This window comes from Alligator sinensis, unplaced genomic scaffold (genome assembly GCF_000455745.1).
Source record: "Alligator sinensis unplaced genomic scaffold, ASM45574v1 scaffold975_1, whole genome shotgun sequence".
NCBI classification, from domain to species: Eukaryota; Metazoa; Chordata; order Crocodylia; family Alligatoridae; genus Alligator; species Alligator sinensis.
Window position 1 is genome coordinate 1,979,061 of NW_005842068.1, and position 19,039 is coordinate 1,998,099.

Genomic DNA, 19,039 nt, shown 5'->3' on the forward strand with positions numbered 1-19,039 from the left:
TTCCATAGTGCTGAGCGGATGGGGGGGGGGGCATGGCCAGGCCCCAGCAGGATGCTCTGATTAGGGAGGAATCATCCCCCTCCCCATCCCCCTCCCCCCACCACTGTTCCTCTGACCAGAGACAGAGCCAGCAGGGGGTTACACTGCTTTTATCAGCCCATCAGCCAAACAAAAGCCTCTCTCATTAGTTCAAGGTTTTCTTAAACAACTTTTTCCAAGGAAGGAACCAAGGGACATTACCAGCTAACTGTTGATTTGCTCCAGAAAGCCCTAAGTGGACACTGTCCTGTCTGCCTTTGTCCTATCTGCCTTACACAGACACCATTCAGCATTAGCTAGCATATCACATGCTGACTATGGTCCATGCTATGGGAGAGAGGAGGGAGGGATCCCTGCTTGAGCAGTGAGTGGTGAGGTGGGGATGGGGTAGGGGGAAGCCAGGCAGACCCTGCTGTGCCTGCAAGTCTCTGATGGAGTTACAGCCTGGGAGCAGAGGGGCAGGGCCAGCTCTGCTGTGGAGCTGAGAGCCCTACCCAGGGCTGCAAAGCATCTGGGATAAATAGTGCTTTGATTTCCATCATAGCATGTTTTAGCCTCCAATAAGGACGCAGGATGTTCCTTAAAAGGCGCAGACAGAAGTGACGATTTTCACCCAATCTGGACACAGAAAGTGGTCTATAGCCATGACCTAACACAAGTGCATGGCTGCAGACCACTTCAAAAATGGCCGATCAGTTGAAAATCTGAACCCTCGTTGCATGTGAGGTCAGATAAAGACATTTCAAAACATAGCATTTTCAGGGGGGAAGGGGCTCCAATTCACCCACCCCACCCTCCAGTACTGCTAGTGGAACCCCTAGAACAAGCTCCTTCTGCTCCCTTTCCCCACTCCCATTCTGGAAACAGTGACAGGCTGGCAGGGAGCTGGCAGGGAGGAGGGGCCATTGCTAAAGGAAACTGGCTGCAGGGTGGCAGTCAGTAGGTAGATTCCCCTCCCCCCTGGAATCAACTGTGAACTTCTGGGGGATTGTTGCAACTCAGATGTTTCCTGCAAAGCATTCTCAGTTACAGCGGGGAGCTGCACTTCCATTTGTGCCCAGTGAGAGACCTCAAACACAATGGTAATGAGTACATCAGGTAATACAAGATACACACAAATGTTCCTGATTTGATCTTAAGGCATCCCCTAACTCAGTCCAAACTCAAATTTTGAAAAAAACTGATAAATGTTTGGGGTTTTGTTTTTTGTTTGTTTTATCAGCCTTCAGTGTTTTGGCCTGACCTCCAAATAGCCCAGTTACCACAAATGCATCCGTAGGACATTGGCATAAATGGCCGTATCTGCCCACATATATTTGCAACCAGATGAGAATTTTGTTTTAAACATTAGATTTATCTTTGAAAAATATTTTCAAATAAGAAGAGAGAGATAATAGGGCAGATCCTCAGCCACTGTAAATCAATGTTATTCTACAGACTAAAATGAAGCTAAATCAATTGATTCTAACTGAAGTGCTTCTGGCTTATATTTTCTTAGAGGCAGCACAACACACAACAGTATGATCTTTAACCATGGAACAACAAGCATCATCAACATTATCACAAGGGGCAAGTTGTTCAATCTGCATATTGTTTGAGTAGCCAGGGTGAATCCCTCAATAAGTGAAAATCAAAATAGGTCCCATATCAACACAGATAGGCCAAAAAACAAGCTGTGAGAACCCACATTGACTACAGCAGCAAAATTTAAATTCAGCCCAGCTTCTTCTAATTTGAACTTTTCTACCTTCATCCCCACAAAGGTCATTTTTAAAACTAACTTTAAAAACTAAGAACTGAGCAAATAATAGATCTCTTGGTTTAGCCACTAGATTGAATCACATTTTTCAGGATTTTTTTTAACAAAATGAAAACATTTTGGTTTTAGTCAATCCAAAGCATTTTGTTTAACCCAAAACAGAATGTTTTGTTTTGGATTACTTAAACCTTTAAGTTACTGATTTTTTTTTTTTTTATAGAAGGATACTGTTTCAAAATAAAAAATTTCAAACAGTTCAGTATTTTATACGTGAAATACTTCATTTAGACAATGTCAAAGTTAAAATGTAAATCCTTGCAATATTTTTCAAACTCCTATCCTTTTTCTGACCTAATTCAACCTGATTTTGTAAATTGCTTCAGGTCACCCACAATTTGGGGGGGGCTTTAACAAAATTTCCTATTCATAAAAATATTTTCTTCAGCTCTAGACAACAGTCCAAAATTCTAAGCCAGTTTCATCCCTACAATTCTACATGCTGATGCCACCATACCAACCCTATCCTAAAGTCACTCACAGCTACCTAAGTGCTGCTTGCATTCATGACATTGGGGCTAGGGTTCTTAAAACAACCACAGACAAGAGGAAGACTGGAATAGTGGAGTTCCTTTTTACTACACTCTTCCCCTATCTGCTTCTCCTTTGGCACACCCTTTATGTCAGGTTAAGGAACTGGTAATATTGAAACAAGTTCCACCAATATTATCCCAACATACACCACACACCCATGTGCTTAATGACAACCAAAATTCTGCCATTTGTCAGGGCTGTATTTTTAATGAGAATCTGACCTTTCAATTACTCCATTATCAGAACTTTTCATGAATAATGCCTGTGCAGCTACAGACCAGATACAGACATTACACTTTTACTAGCATAAGTGATTGGAAACCAGTCTATACCCGTAACAGCACAGAAGTTCGGCACACACAGACTGGTTTAAAAATGGCGGAACCCAGGCTAAGATTTGCCCCCACCCCTACAAAGGGCAAATGTGTGTGCTGTTCACTACCAATCTAAACTACACTGCTTACAGAAAACCATGTAACTTAAATCGATTCTGCTTTGGGCTTTTTGAATGTCTGTACCTAGCCATAGTCTGGTAATTGCAACAGATAAGCTAATAAACCTAGCTTTCTTTATGCACTTTTAGGGATTTTAGAAGTCTTTACAAAACTTTATGTAGACAACTGAAAAACCATGTTTTTCATGTCTATAAATAAAGTTTGAAACAAACTTAAGGCTGTTTTTGAACTGGAAATTGTAGAAGACTTCAAAATCAACTGCAGGTTTAGCAACTGTTCAGACAGTATTAACAATGGTGGCAAACTATTAGACCTCCCCATTTGTATTTTTCCGAGACATCTAATACTTTGTGGACCACATAAAATATTTCATACTTCCAGTATCCAATAATGTCAACATAACATTCAAAAAATGAATTGGGGCCCCTTTAAAAATCATGCATGAAATGATTTTTAAGCAAATAATATTTTTGGCTCCCATTTTCTTTATGTATAGGATTCATTAGCTTTCTGCTTTCCAGATTTTCTCTGCAATCATGAAAATTAGAAACTTAAAAAAAATTGAAAATGGCAATTCTTTCACACTGTTAATTCCAACATCAAATTAAATGAGAATAGGCAACACTGTGTCTCATGAAAAGTAAAATGGGCGTGTATGAGTGGGACTAGTTTTCAAGGTATTGATAAAAAAGAACTGCCTTTATCAAAGAACTTATCAGATTTTTAGCAAGTTTACTCAAAAGATTTTATCTTTCCATCACAAAACCCAGGGGCATTCTATTTTTATTCCATTTATATTCAAGGAAAGTCAAGTTCCTCTCTACTTCACTTGGTCTTCTATAATGTATATTTTATGTTTCCTTGGACCAGGGCTTCCACCATTCTCAGCTGCTGAATAGAACTGCATTTTATATGAAAACTTAAAGTTTGTAGATTATTACAAACTGAAGCAACAAAAGTTAGGCAACAAAAGTTAGGCAACAAAAATTGCAAAGACTCTAAAACTATGGCATCATCATGCTTTTCTGTTTGCTGAACCTGGTTTGTAGGATTTTGCTGTATATCTCTTATTAAAATACTTGAAACCTGTATTGTAAAAATAGTTATGGCAGCAGTTTTTCTGCTGCCTGGATTGGTTAAGAATACTACTATGATTCCCAACATTAAAGAAAAAATTAAATCAGACTGGGCAGAAACAAGTATGGAAGTGTCAGTCCCAAACGAACTCCTCAGAGTTTGAAACTTACTTTATTTCTTCAAGTGAAGATAAATCTCACTAATCACTTATCTACATAATATATAAGCTTATGAAAATAGTTGGTGGTAACTAAAATTGATTTGTAACCTATACTGTATTTTCACCATTTGGTTTCACTTTGGTGCATTTCTAACACATATACCCCCTTATTTCAGTTAAGAGAGTGGAGACAGTTTCAGCAAGAGAAGTGATGACAGTTTTTCTTAAGAAAAAAAGGAAAAACAAAAAGCACACTGCTGGTTAAACCCATCGTGTTTTGAAATCCTGGTAATGATAAATCAACTGGGATAGCATATACAGAGAGTGTTTAAGCTTCCGCAATGTCTTTGTTATGAAAGTTAAAACTTAAAAACAGTATTTTACACACCACAATTTCTGTATCTATTCTGATTGAGGATTTCAACAATAGCTTCAGGGTGTGTTTGTCTGCAGCTTTGGGCACATATAAATCATAGCCTTTTAAATTATATGGCTTCCACTCTGAAATACAAACACTAAATGTCATATTACATTATAGTGTAGACATTAACTTCTGCAACTGAATTCTCATATTTGATTTAATGATAATCAAGTTAAATGTAAAGTACTCTGGGAACATAAAGTACGTATGAGAAGAAATGTCAGCTATCTTGATTTGGTCTAGAATTTTTCATTATTATTATTATTTAAATATACCTTGGTTTCAGATCTTTTTACTGAACTTATGAAAGTTCACATTTCAAACACTGCAGCCTTTCTGCACACTGAATTCTCACAGACTTCAATGGACATCCTAAAGCAAACTGGGGTCTTCAGTGGTGTAGTAATAATTATAATCATAGACTGACACAGAAATCAGGCACTGTAAAGCTTTAAAAAGCTTGATTGCACATTTTAAAAAATATATTAGGTGTAACTAGTTGGTAATATTACTGTAGCATTAGTAATAAATGGAATTCCTTTAGTAATATGTCAAACTTTAGATGACTTTCAATGATTGTGTATTGCTTTTTTTGTTTTGTTTTGTTTTGCTTTGTTTTTTGCCTCGTTCTAAAGCATTAAGTGGGGATCATATGTTAGGATCAGGTAAGCATATCCCATATGCTCTGTTTCCTGTGACTGCAGGAGGCAGGCCCTAATGGGTCCCTACTCCATGTCCTTCTGTGTTTTCCTCCATCCACAAAATTACTCTTTTTCTCCTATTGCCTTTAATTACTTAAAGAAACAAATAAATAGCCTTAGCTGCTCTTAGTTTTTCCTTTTTATTTCAGCAGGTAAGACACTGCAAGAAATACTGCTGGGCCCAGATTTACATACAGCATTTATTGTCATGTCCATATTTTGCGGACTGATGTCAATACTGGCTTTTTCAAATGTAATTTTTATACTACCAATGAATATTGTGCATTAATCATGTCAGTGGTTGTTTTAAAAGAAACTATCAAATTATTAAGACATTTCCCCCTTTATATTTTAAGCTTGATTTTTCCATTATTAAAAAGTAGATCTCAGCAGACTGGCATTTGAGGGAACACTAAGATTACAATCACGGATTCTGTTTGTTGCTATAAAATCAGCTTTTAAATTTTGGGGGGAAATTATAGAATATCCTAAATATATCCTAGTTTTCATGTGTCAGTCTACAAATCACAATCATTCTCTACTTAGCAAACTCAGGGCTTTTTTTAAGAGTTGGCAGTGTCTTACTAGTTATTATAGTGATTGTGGCTCAACTCAACAATAATAAATATAATTGTGGCTCAACTCAACAATAATAAAATGTCATACGAAAATAGATTTGTTGATATGTGACTTAGTCTCAACTTGATTGCGCAGACAGATGTGCAATCTGAAGCAATCTGAAGCATGTAAACTAGGGCATTACTAAAATTGTAAATAAAAAAATAAATATATATTTTTTTAATTCCCAGGGGTACAGTGGTGGTGCTTTCAAACTCTTCATAGTTTCATAGGTCTCCCTTTGTATGCAGAGTGATCAAGTTATTGCTATCCAGTTCCTGAGTGTTGATGTTGTCAGTCTGTCTGTGGCAACTGAAAATACAAAATGGTCTTCTGTCATGCAACACAGAAGTTTAAGTTTATAAATAACATCCCAGAAAAACTGCAAAAGCCTGGAAGTGCCATTAATGCACTGTGTATTATATTTGTGTATCAATAATTAGATGGTAGCATGCAGTTTCTTTCAAAAAAAGGTTACTTGCATGTAATAGCTAACCTGGATTCTGCTCCAATATTCTTCTCATACTTCAAAACAGACTTAAACTAAACAGTTTTGGCTAAGTAAGGGAATTGAAGCCATACAGAAACATTGGGCTGGAAGGGACTTAGGAGGTCCCTTTAGTGAACCTTCCCCGCTGCTCAAAGCAAGAGCATCACTGTCTAAAATGATGAATACAGAAGTGATCCCTTAACCACTTCTTTGTGTCAGTTGTAGGATGCAGCTTATGGCAAATTGGTAATTGTTTTCAAAAGTAAACACCCAAAGGTAAGAAAAGGTATACAAAAATTTTAAAAAAGCAAAACCACCAAATTAAGAAATAGGCAGAATCTTTGCTGCCATAACTCCACTGAAATCAATGGAATTACATCAGCAGAGAACTGATGTTTGCTTTATTAATTTCAGAGAAATTTATTCAGTTACCCACGTGTTGTTTGAAATGCTTCCTGAAATATTCATTATAGAGAGATTCCTGGAAGGGTTTCTCTAGTCTAGTTGGGAAGATTATTATTGGTCTTTTATTTTTTAAATGAGCATGCTGTTGCTGGTTGGTATTGCCTTTCTGCATTTCCTCTCAGATTGACAGTAGGGCAAATCAAGATGAACGTAATTTAAACCTGTGTAAAAGAAAAATCAGGTGATCCCAGGTACCCCCTTGTGATTGCTTTGAAATATTGCACTTTGCTTTGAAAATTTGATTTTTGTTTATGAGGCCTTCTAAATTTATCTGGTAAACATTGATCAGACAATTAAATTAGTGTCCACCCTAGAGTTGCTAAATTGTGATGGTAGGGGAAAATTATCAGAGTGGCCACATCCCCATGCAGTAGCCATGGGGCAAATGGCAGCAGCACAAATTTATGCTACTGCTTTTTGCCCCAGCACACAGCCCCACATGTGAGATTAGTATGGGGAAAAATGCTTCAGGTGGAGTAGGGGAAGCTGGGGCCAGTATCTGGGCTGGTCTCAGCAGACATATCTTGGGTCCTGGGAGCCTCCTGGGGATCCAGTAGTGGCAATCCAGGTGTGCAGAGTATAGCCATCATCCAGAGCATGGCTCTGGCCAGCCAGTCTCTGGTTTTGGGTGGTACACACTGCTGCTAGATGTGCTATTCCGCTTCTTTTCTGTGTGCTTTTTTTTTTTACTGGGATTTCCTGGTATCTAAATTTGGCTCTGTGATGCAAATATACAGTGCAGAGAACCAAATCACATGCATGGGGTGTGTTTTGCAGCACCTTAAAAACCTCTGAGTTGCTGCAAAACATACATGCGCTGTCATGTGGACCCAGCCAGTGGGCACATCTACATCTGCTATAAATGTACCTGAATAAACTCCAGCATAGTGTGCACCAGAGTTTATTGCTCCCAGGCTCAGCATTTAAATATGCACCCATGACTGCAGCACATTGAGCCAGGGCAGTACAGCCCCAGCTGGCAGGAGGCTGTAGAGGTCAGCCTGCCAGCCTGGAGTTGCTCTGCCTGGGCTCAGTGTGCTGCAGAGGAGCTGGTTGGGGCTTGAGGGTGCTCCAGTGCAGGCTGCCCCCCACACTGTAGCACTCTCATGCACCAACCAGCACTGTCTACACATGAGCACATGCAAATACTCTGCTGTAGGATAGTACTTGTGTGAGGCGGTACTATCCTATGGTGGGGTTAATTAGTTTACTGCGGCCTAATAGAGGCCGTATTGATGGTGATGCTTTACTGCAGAGCTAATTAGTCAACTCTACAGTAAAGTGAACCGATAGATGCACACTGTATGTTTGAATTTTGCCTGGATTTATCCAGGTTTAGTGAGTTGCAAGAATTCCTTCCTTCTCTGTGCATGGTCTCCATAATCTAAACAGAAATCTCCATCTTGGTGTTTTCCAAAATATCGCTGTACAGTCAGTGTAAGCAAGAAGAAAATGAGCCCTCCCCTTTCCCAATGACATTAGTCTTTCAGTTCTCCTAGTTGTATACAGCATCTCAAAGGGTGCACGAGTGGATTGAGATGAGACAGTGATATTGTCTGCCTCTTCCCACTCCTAACTGTCCTAGTCAGCTGAGCTGGCTGATCCTACAGTGTGCAGTAAGTATGCTTTAAATCAAGACTGGATGTTTTCCTAGAAGATATATTCCATAACTCAGCCAGAAGTTATTGGCAAGAAACTGAAGTCACTGAGTTAAATGCCATAGCATGAGGTTAAACTAACAGTCTCCTCTGGTCCCAAAGTCTATGCATTCCCAGATCCTCAGGGAGGGTCCCCAAGTCCCTACAAGAATGCAAGTACGTTTAATCTACAGTTTGTAAAGTGATATGCTGGTATGAGATCGTTCTGGATGAAAGATGGTGCATCAATATATATTATTACCTTATCTATGCAGAATCATGCACTTCCTGCTGCAATTCAGCTAGTGTGAAAATCTTGCCAGTCATTGTTTTGTTTTTTTTTTATATGCTGTAACTACGAAACTGGGGTGTTTATGATAGACAATTTAGTGCAATGGGTTGAGGGCAGAGGTGTCCAAAGATGTTTAAACATTTTGTCTTAGCAGACCACTTAGTTATTTGTTTGAGACAAAGGGAGCCATGTATAGTCATAATATTATTATAGCTAAAGGAGTCTGGAATCCATTACATATTCTGTTGACTGCAGTTTTGTCTAGGGAAAGCAAAGAAAACCATTCATCTCAGGAAGACTAAGTCTGTCTTAGAATAATATTGCTGCATGATATGGTGAGTGGTTGGGCAGGCCAACTAATACAGATATTTTCTTTAGTACGGAAACCATCTGAGGGCAGTTCAATGGCCCATGTGTTCTGAATCCAGGTCCTGGTGGATGTACCTCCACGCAAACAAACACTGCCTCGCTTGGCTCCAGTTTCAGAAAAGAGGTCAGCAATTGAATGAGACTAAACTGTTCTTTCACATCTCAATATGGTTCCATCAGGCCATCACTGAGGGAGGTACATGAGGAAGAGCTTGATCATAGCAATTCTTATTGATTTAAATGAGAGTCAGGAGGTGTATCCAAGCAAACTTGATCTCTGCCTATTCAAACAGGCAGAAAAAAAAATCCTGCTTTGCACTAATGTATAAAGCAGGGGTTTTCAAACTTTTTGGATCATTGTACCCCACCAGTGGCTGGATGTGGAGCAGTGTACCCCCGGTCACCAAGGTGGGGGAGGCGGGGTGCACATGGCCGGAAGTTGAATGGGGAGGTCAGGCAGGGAGAGGGGGGTAGCGGACAGCTGGATGCAGAGCAGCGGCAGCTGATGCATGCAAGCTTCCCACACCCCCAACATCCAGCTGGGTGGGTGGTACCTGCACGGCAATGTGGGATGGTGCATGGTGGTGCTCTGTCCCTGCAGGCCTATGCATACCCCCTAGCACCTTCTCAAGTACCCCAGCTGACAACCCCTGGTATAAAGCATAGATACAATAGCATGAGATCTGTAACTTAAGTGAACGAATCTAAAATGCCTACTGAAAAGTGTTACTTGTATGTTCATGTGAATATTACTAATAAAGAGATCATATGTGGTACTTTGGCTACATGCCTATGTAGGAGGTGGTGCAATGCTGCATCAAGCTAGGAGGAGCACTTGTAAGACTGTGCCTGAAGCAGGTACTCTCTCTAAGGTGCACTGTGCATAAACTGCTTCATTTATTAGAGTGGAGGAGAGAAGTATGCTATCCCTCTCTATAGATTACTATAGTGTGGGGCTAATGCCAAAACTGAGCCTCCTTTCCATCCTGTAAATACCATATGGACTGACTGCTGTGGTAAAGGCTATGTATGGCAAGCCTTTCTGCTGTCAGGCAGAAAGAGCCCCTGCATGTTTGGTCCAAAATGAGGTCTAACAGACAGTAGTAAAAAGTGTAGATTTTCAAAAGTCAGTTCTGATTTTGGTGTTCTTGAAGTCCTTCTGTAACTAGTAACCAAACTTCAGTGCTGAGAGAAGTGAAGGTGTTCATCGCTTTGCAGGACTGAGCCTTAACCCCACAGTTTTAGTGCACAGTGCCTCTCCTCTCTCACCTGGAGTGAGTCTTTGCAGATGGAGAGGTTTCCTAAAAACAACTGGCCTTAATAATGACCTTAATAATTTTGCACTAGTTTGTTTTTGCATTGTGTAGTCTCTTGCAAACTGATTAGAATCCTTATACAAATTGAAGTTTTAAAATCTATTAAAAAACTAGAAAAGTGGTTGAACTTGCAGTGAATTATGTTTGGATTGATTTTCCTGATTTTCAGTACTAAACCAGTACTCCAAATCTTCAGTGTGGTTACACATGTAACCCTTCTGCCATGCACCACTCAGCAGCAGGAAGGACCAAGTTCACATTTCCAGGTATCCCATAAATTATACCAGTGGTTTGAGCCCCCACCAAGAAATCTGGAAACACTAAATTTGTTGGGGCACCCTGTATAAACAAACCCCCCTCTTTGCAAGCATGTAAACACAACCCCCCAAATTTGTTACAGAGAATAAAAACAAAAAACAAAAGAAAACACTAAATATAATTTTAAAACATTATTAACTACAAAACAAAGTCTATAGGTGGCACCCTCTTGGGGGAGGCTTCACCCATTTCCCAGCAGTCTGGGACTTGGGACTCCCCAACAGGTAGTTCCAGGGGCCTGCACCCCTATACCTGCCCTTCAGCAATGGACTGGAGGAGGGGTTGACACCAGAGAGTCCTATGAACTGCTCCTTGTGTTCATTGTGCTTCAGGGAGCTGTTCAAGAGCATGGGTCCTTCTGCATTTCAAGGGGCTCTGTTGCTCCTGGAGAAGTGGTAGAGTGCCAATCTTTGCTCTCATGGAGAGGCTGTAGGGGGGAGGGAGGAGCAGGGGATGACTGCAGAAGGTGAAAAGACAGGCCTACCCTCTAGGCCTGGACTGCAGGTGGTTTGGGTCACACAGCTTCTTTGGGAGCAGGAAGTTGCAAATTAAAACCCTGGTCCAAAACTGGTAGGATTAGAAACACCCAGGTTTCAATGCTGTTTAAAACTGCTCGGCCTAATTTCTAGCCAGCCAACCCAAGGAACCAATACCCTCCTCCCCAGTAGTAATCCCTTACAACTTCAGAAAAGGGGGAAGAAAAGAGCAGAGAGGAGTTTCCAGACACTGGGACAATTCTCCCTCTCTTTCCTCTCTACCTGAGTTTCCCCTTTCACTATCTGCAAATTCCTTCTCCCTTGGAGGAGACTTTACTTCTCAGCAACCCCTAGCAGCTTCTCCACCCCAAACCAGCCGAGCTCACCTTATATCCCTCCACATGACATCATCCTGGTCTTGTCCAGTCAGGGAGTGCCTGCACCACCCCTGCTGGGAATCTGTTCCAGAGTCTGGTCACATGAACCATGAAGTTTTTCCTTATATCTAGTCTGAAACCTTCTAGGTGTTTATGACCATTGCTCCTGATTTTCCCCCGGGCACTTTGGTGAATAGTTGTTTGCCTAGCTCTGATGCTTTCCCCTGATATATTTGTGCGCTGCCACCAAATCCCACCTCTGCCCCCAAGTCTTCTCTTTTCTAGACTGAACAGTCCCATATCTGTGAGCCTTTCCTTGCATGGCTTGCTCTTCAGACCTCTAATCATATGAGTGGCTTTTCTCTGCAACAGACTAAAGCTGTTCAGTGATGAGGCGAGGCCACTTAGCAGAATTTTGATAATGTTGGATTTAACAAGTCTACTAAGTCATTTTGCACACAGCTTTAGGCAAATTCTAAAGCTTATATTCAGGTTCATCCAACAGATCTTTCTCAGAAATTTATGAGGCCTCTACAATAGAACTTGAAAAAGAGAAAAAGGCCAAATGCTGCTGTAACCTGTTACATGCTGCATCGCAAGAATGCAAAGGGGTCAATCTTACTTCCCATGAAGTCAATGCCAAACCTCATACTGACTTCAGAGCTGCAGGATCAGACACAAAGAACATGCCACTTGTGCTGGCAAACCCAGGCAGGGAAGGCCTCTGCAAGCTCTTCCTCCACAAAACTCCAGTCACCTCACCATAACAGGCCTGCACAGAGAGAATCCACAGCTTCCTGCTCTTACATATCCACACTCACCAGCCCGGGTCAAGCCTGAAGCTGGGTATCTATTCATAGAGATAAGGAAAATCTGGTGGGTTTTTTTCCTTGCTATGTAGGCCAGAAGTTCTTTGAGGAAGTGAGCAGCACTGTCTTTATGGCACTATAGAAATAAGTGGTCAATTAATAATATATTAGAGAGAAAAGGTTCAGAAATAGAAAGTGGGGGTAGAAGAGAAGGAAAAATTATGTAACCTTTTACATGGGCTCCTTGCTTTGACAAGCAAGGACAGTGCAGGCACTCTCATACCAGTGCATGGTAAGACACCTGACTCCTCAGAGAAATTACATGGGAACCACAGGACTGCACATCACAATCTAGGCTTCCCTATAAAAGAAAATATCATTGCACTAGAAGTAATTAGGGGGGATTTTAGGCTTTCTGGCACCAGGGGAGCATCTGTCATTTTTTCAATGTGCTTGACACAAGGTGCTTGACATATCGTTATGTCCCATGATGCTGCCTGTGCCCCTGGCTCTTAGATCGTCCCTGCCATATTGTGAGAGGACTTATTTTAATTACTAAATGGAGATGCATACAAGAAAAATGTCAGGTCCTAGATGGGACCTACTGAACTGAGTAGAGTTTGGCCCATTTTAAATGAGATTTAAAAAATAAGAAAATGTTAGGTTTGTTAAGCCACTGGATCACCATATTGAACAATTTTAAGGTGCAGAATTATTTATCTTAAAATCATAAGGTGATTTTATTTATTGCTATTTAAATAACACAGCTAGATCATTATATACACTCACCCTAAATCAAAGAACAAAAATGTTTACTCAATGTAGGGGTTTCATGAGACAAAAGCTGAAGAAGAGACCTGACTTGGAGTACGAAAAATCTGAAAAATTAACCCAAACATAATTCACCCCAGGTTCAGTTAGGGTTCTTCATTCTTTTTAAATATATTATAATCAGTTTATAAGAGACTACACAATGCAAGAACCAACTAGTTCAAAATTATTAAGGTGATTATTAAGGAGAAACTATTGACTTCCTGCTTGAAGCCCCGAATCCTGCAGTTGAAGGTCTGTAGTAGACTTCTTCATCTGCAAAGTAACTCCAGATGAGAGAGGAGAGGGACCATGCACAAAAATTGTGTGATTAAGGCATACACGCTCAGTCCTGCAAGGCGATCAACACCTTCATCTCTCAGAACCACAACAAGTGCGACAACAAATGCATTCTTTGTATTAAATGAATTTAATAGAAATTAAAGATAGTTTTTATGGGTATAGGACCAGGTTCTACATTTGACAATTTCCCAATTAGCACATGAGACTAAACCAATCTGATAAGGATTTCACGCACACTACTGTGAAAACAGCCAATCCTTGGACATACTGACAGATTCTGCTGCTTTGTTGATGTATATGTTCTTTAAAATAAACTGTTTATTTTATGCCTAAATCTTCTACAACCTTTGACCTGTAAAATACAGACTGTCTATTGCAATATCTCCTTTTTTTTTAGAAATCTTGCTGTCCAGCGATTCATGGGCTCTGAAATGATCCAAGTGACAAGTTGGCTCAACTCCTGGAGAGGGGTAACTTGTCAACAGTTTTGTGAACTTTAATTAACTATATTGGACCTTCATATCCTTTTTCCTAGCACTGATTTTTGCTAATGTATCCACTAATTGCACTGGGCAAAATTCAAAAACTTGGATCTCCTTGTCTCTCCTGAGAGTGAAGAGGGTGTCAATCAGACCTTCTTGGTGATGGTGTTCCAGAGTAGAGAGAAGTTGGAACAGTCAGTCATATCTGAAGAGCAAGGAATGATGTAAGTTATGTACCTAGTGCAGTAAGAGAGCAATTTTAAAATAGTCTCATGGCTTCCAGGTGCCAAGCAGAGGTAAATACTTTGAAACCGCTATCATAAAACAGCAGAATAGTCTTCAGAATAAAGCAAAGAGTGGTATCCTCACTATGTGATAAAAAAAGTATTCCGGCATGTCCATGCACAGGTACAAGTGGAGAGAGGACTTGATTTACACATAATAAAAACACTGTTTGAGACATTTGTCCACACAACAAAATAACTGCACATTCAAGTGAATAGAAGGAGTTTGTGCTAGAGTTGGTGGCCAGACAAGAAAAAATAAGAAGTTGGGTGGAGTCCATTCAAAATGCTTGTTTTTCATGTTTTTGGCCATAAACAAACAGACAAAAAATTCAAAAATAAATCCTTTTGAGCCAAAACAAAATGTATAACCTCATTGTTTTTAAATATGTAGCCTTTTTCACTTTTTTAACTTTTCACTAGATTCCTCAGATTTTTGTACTGATCAAATTCAAAAGTGCAACAGGCGTGTGATGGAGGCATGCTGGACTTTTTCCTAATAAAAGTCACCTGCATTTTATTGTACAAAGCATAAAAACAGTGTATGTGGCATGCTTTATGAATAGGGGTCTCCCTAAATTGCAGGGGGACTTACCAATTTTTGCAGGTTGATCATGGTCTAACTCTAATGGTCATTTTGCAGCAGCCATGCCCCTTGGTGCTGACTGTTGGAGAGGCCCTGCCCCTCAGTGCAGATTGGCAGAGAGGCCCCTGGGAGGGAGGAGGGATGAGGGGCAGCCACCGTCTTGACTGTTGGCTGCCTTTCATGTGGCCCCACCCCTCGGTGCCGATTGGTGGAGAGACCTTGGGGAGGGGAGGGAGGAGGGATGATGAGGTAACCACCATTTTGTCTGCTGCCCGTCGTGCCACCCTGCCAGCTGGCACCTTCCCCTCCTGGCACCAAGGACTGCTGGCTCCCACTGGAGAGCCAACATTTTATTTTTATTAAGTTCTTTTGTCATTGATTTCATGGATTTCATGGTTTCCACAAAATCTGCAACACCATGAATTAAGTATATCCCTATTTATAAAGCAGGAAGCTAATCCCACAGGGTTTTGTTGTGTGAACTTCATTGTACCCTTTTTAGTCCTTTCTTTGCCATGCCATCAAACTGGAACCGCTGCATTCAGCAACCTGCCAGGTCCATTTCAGATTTTATTTTCTGTGAAAAGCCTTTTGTGATTAAATGGAACTTGAATGTGGCCATCTGCTTTTGAAGCATCATCAGAAAATAGCAACTAAAAACATTAAAAAGGTCACCTGTTCCTAAATCTTGCATTGCACATACTGGGGGAAAATAAGTTTGAACATTACCCATGCTTATATTTTTACAGTGTTCAGAGTAGGTGCCTAGCAGTTTGAATTCAAGCTCACTTTGTGCTGGCTAAGGACTAACTCCATTGCAATGAATGGAGTTATGACAGCAATAAATATTGCGAGATCAGAATCAAGCACAAGTAAATCTACTTCTGCTTTGGGATGATCTCTTTGATAAATGTCACACCCATTTTTGTTTTTATAATAGATTACCCCTTATAATAGATTAGCCATTTACCTTCTAATTTTCTTTGAAGCATGGATTGTAGGAAGACTGACATACTTAAAAGTTTTTTCCCCGTATGCTTTTGTATATTCCTAGGACCCAAACACTAAACAGCACTTTAGAGGCATCTGGGCCACTTTTAAGTTTTACTTTCTGATAGAGTAACAATATTAGAAGCTATTTAAAAGCTCCAGACTTTGCTTCTGACATATCAAAGTAAAGCTTGAAATCAGCCCAGCTGCTTCTCAAATACAGCCAAGTGCAACAACTAAACTTTAAGGAAAAATACTACGTGCACCATTTAGCCTGTCCGTTTCTCTCAATAGCACTTGAAAGGTGTCTGGGCTAGCTGATTTCTATTTCATTTTGCATTTAAAAAGCTAAAATCAGGAGCTGACAACTGCTCTCCATTTAGATTGTGGGAATTCAACTGGAAAAATAACCCAAAATGCTTATGAGAAGAGCATTAAAGACCCAGAGCATTAAAGACAAAGATGAGGTACTGAATTGTTTCTGGCAGTTCCATTGTACTGTGTAGTCTCACTGTACTGATTCAAAACTAACCTAAGTTGGTAGTAACCAAAAAGTTATTGGGGGGGAAGAGGGTTGGCATTAGATGAGATTGGTAGTACAGTAAACAGAAATATCTAATAAGACTAATGCAAAGCTCTAGGCAGAGAGCTTAAAATGAGTGACAGAAAACATGAAGTGACCAAACTACTTTGGATAAAAACAATCAAACAGCTAATAGAAAATGGAAGCAGTTCTGGAGGCTGCATCAAAGACACAAATGGAAAAACTCATAGATCAGGAGGACAAAAACAACAGGTAGAACATTTTCTTAAATAGACCAGCCTCCAAACAAACCTCTAGAAATATATGATGAAGACCTACCAGCAGAGCTCGATACTGATTCTTGGAGCCATTACACTGGCAGAAGTTAGAGAAGCTACCAGTAAATGAGAAAAAAATACCTGGAAAATAGGTCTGTGGATTTGGATTCAGACGATTTGGGGGACATTGATTTGATTTGGTGATTCAAATCAGTGTCCCGAATCAATTCAGCCAAATCTGATTCAGAGATTCAGCTGCTGCCAAATCAGCCAAATCTCCGATTCACGCAGGCCCCATCCCCCGCCCGCTCTCAATGGCTGCCCCGCCTGCCCCAGTTCTTTGGGGGAAAAAAAGCCTGCACTCACCAGCTCCTGCCTGGTGGGGGGCAATCCCCACTGCCCCATGTCACATGGGGGGCTCTGCCATGAGCCTCACAACCCCCGCCCACTCTCCCAGCCCCTTCATGGCTATCCTGCTCGCCCCAGCTCCACCCCTTTAAAAAAAAAAAGCCCTGACTCACCAGCTGCTGCCTGGTGGGGAGGTGATCCTGATGTCCCTCGCTGCCCCGTGCTGTGTGGGAGGCTCTGCCATGAGCCCCCAGAAGCTTCAAGGGGACTGCAGCAGCCAGTGAGCCTAGGTGGAGGGTTTGCTTTTTTTCTTAATGGGCCAGAGCTGGGGCAGGCGGCACAGCCATGGAGGGGGCTGTGTGAGTGGGTGGGGGTTGGGGAGCTCATGGCAGAGCCCCCCATGCATCAGGGGGCAGCGGAGGGCAGCGGGGATCACCCCCCTGCTGGGCAGCAGCAGTGAGTGGGGCTTTTTTTTAAAGGGCCAGGAGCTGGGACCGGGTGGGGCAACCATGGGGGCCTGGGGGAGTGGGTGGCGACTTGGGGGTGTTCAGGGGGCCTGGGGGAGCAGGCAGGGGATGGGGTCTGGCAAGGGTTCCCCGTATGGTCCCCTCCTCGTTCCTCCAGCCTCCTCCAGTCTCCCCTTCCCGTCTATGTTTTAAGGGCTGTTTATTTTCCACCTATGGGAACTTTCACCACCTTTAATTTTCCCTCAGCCTGAAGAACGGCACATGTGCCCAAAAGCTTGCAAAGAAAGAGGTTTTTTGCAATTTCTTAGTTGGTCTAATAAAATAATCATCTCTGAACCACGAGTTTTAGAGTTTTGCATTTCCTTTTTTAAATGTAGTCATTTACCTTGTATTGAACAAGCAAATCATCCTTGAATCACGTAGCCACACTCTCAACAATCATGAAAAAAAGCAGTTGCATTTATAATCCCTAGTGCCAGATGCTTCCAGGTTTCTTATTTCACCGTTAAACTTTGAGTATCTCCATCTCACACAAAGCTGCTGGATTTTACACCAGCATCAACACTTTCATTCTGATTCCTAGTTCACAGCATCCCTTTCTGCAATGACTTAGCACTTTCAATTTTCCATTTCTAATTAGAAAACCTAAATTCAGGGTGTTATGATGCCATGCATCTCACAAGGTGTCTTTTAAATGGAAATAAAATGAAAAATTGTCCCTGAGCTGGAAAAGCATAGCAGAAAGGGTTGCTGTTGTACAGCAGGAAGCAAATGAATGTTTGCAGTGGGGTTGCACAGAGTTGAAGCTGGCACAGGTTGTGGAGAAAAAGAGTTAGTTAAGAAAATTTACAGTCACTTACCTAGTAGGCAAAGAATAACAGATTTATCAACAAGATTTTCTGCAGCTTTCTCTTATCAAATGTGCAGAGTGGAAAAATTTCCAGTAAAACTGAGTGAAATAAAATGTTAATGAATACCTACATTACACCTTTTTGCCATATTTTAAAGGCAAGCTCCCTTGCTGTTTGCTCCCAGTCCAGCAAAGCCTAACTTGAGCATGTGTTAATTTTTTTCACATGAAGTTAACTAGTTTGTGTGCTTTCCTGGATCTGAGCCAGAGGGCTCAGCACTTGGCATATTCATGTCTAAGTCATCCACTTACAAAGGAACAAGGATCTAGCTACGTTAGGGCTGCGTGAAGCTTCGGTCCCTGATTCGATTCAGCAGAGATTTGGCCCAATTCAGTGGCCAAACCTCCGAATCCAAATCAAATCAGCAGACCCTTTAATCTCTCCGAATCAAATTGGAACCCTCTGAATAGATTCAGAGAGATTCGGAAAGATTCGACAATTCTGATGTAGACATAGCTTTAAATGTCTTCTCTACATACCTCAAGGTAGCAGACAGTTTGTGAATGCTGTGCTGCTCAGGCGGATGGAGCGGAGAGGAGCCCAGAGGAGCACAGGGGGCTCCCCAGCGTGCTCGGCAGCAAACTCGGAAGCGGAGCAGAAGCACTTCTGGTCTACTTCCGAGTCTGCCAGGGAGCACACTGGACCCCCCCCCCCCCCCCCCACCACCAACACCCCCCCACCCCCACA

The 19,039-nt window shown here is 41.4% G+C and overlaps 1 protein-coding gene across 3 annotated transcripts in view; it reads left to right on the forward strand.

The window, feature by feature from the left end:
• SHISAL1 (shisa like 1) overlaps positions 1-19,039 on the forward strand; it is a 184,662-nt gene that overhangs the window by 126,448 nt on the left and 39,175 nt on the right. Inside the window, exon 5 of one of the 3 annotated variants that reach the window (XM_006023574.3) lies at positions 13,881-14,945. The exons of 1 other annotated variant lie outside the window; for it this stretch is intronic. In XM_006023574.3, the coding sequence (XP_006023636.1) occupies position 13,881 (1 nt within the window). In that variant the 3' untranslated portion in view covers positions 13,882-14,945. Of the gene's footprint in view, positions 1-9,083; positions 9,181-13,880; positions 14,946-19,039 lie in introns of those variants that run through there. One more of the 3 variants, XM_014519929.2, reaches the window with a different exon arrangement.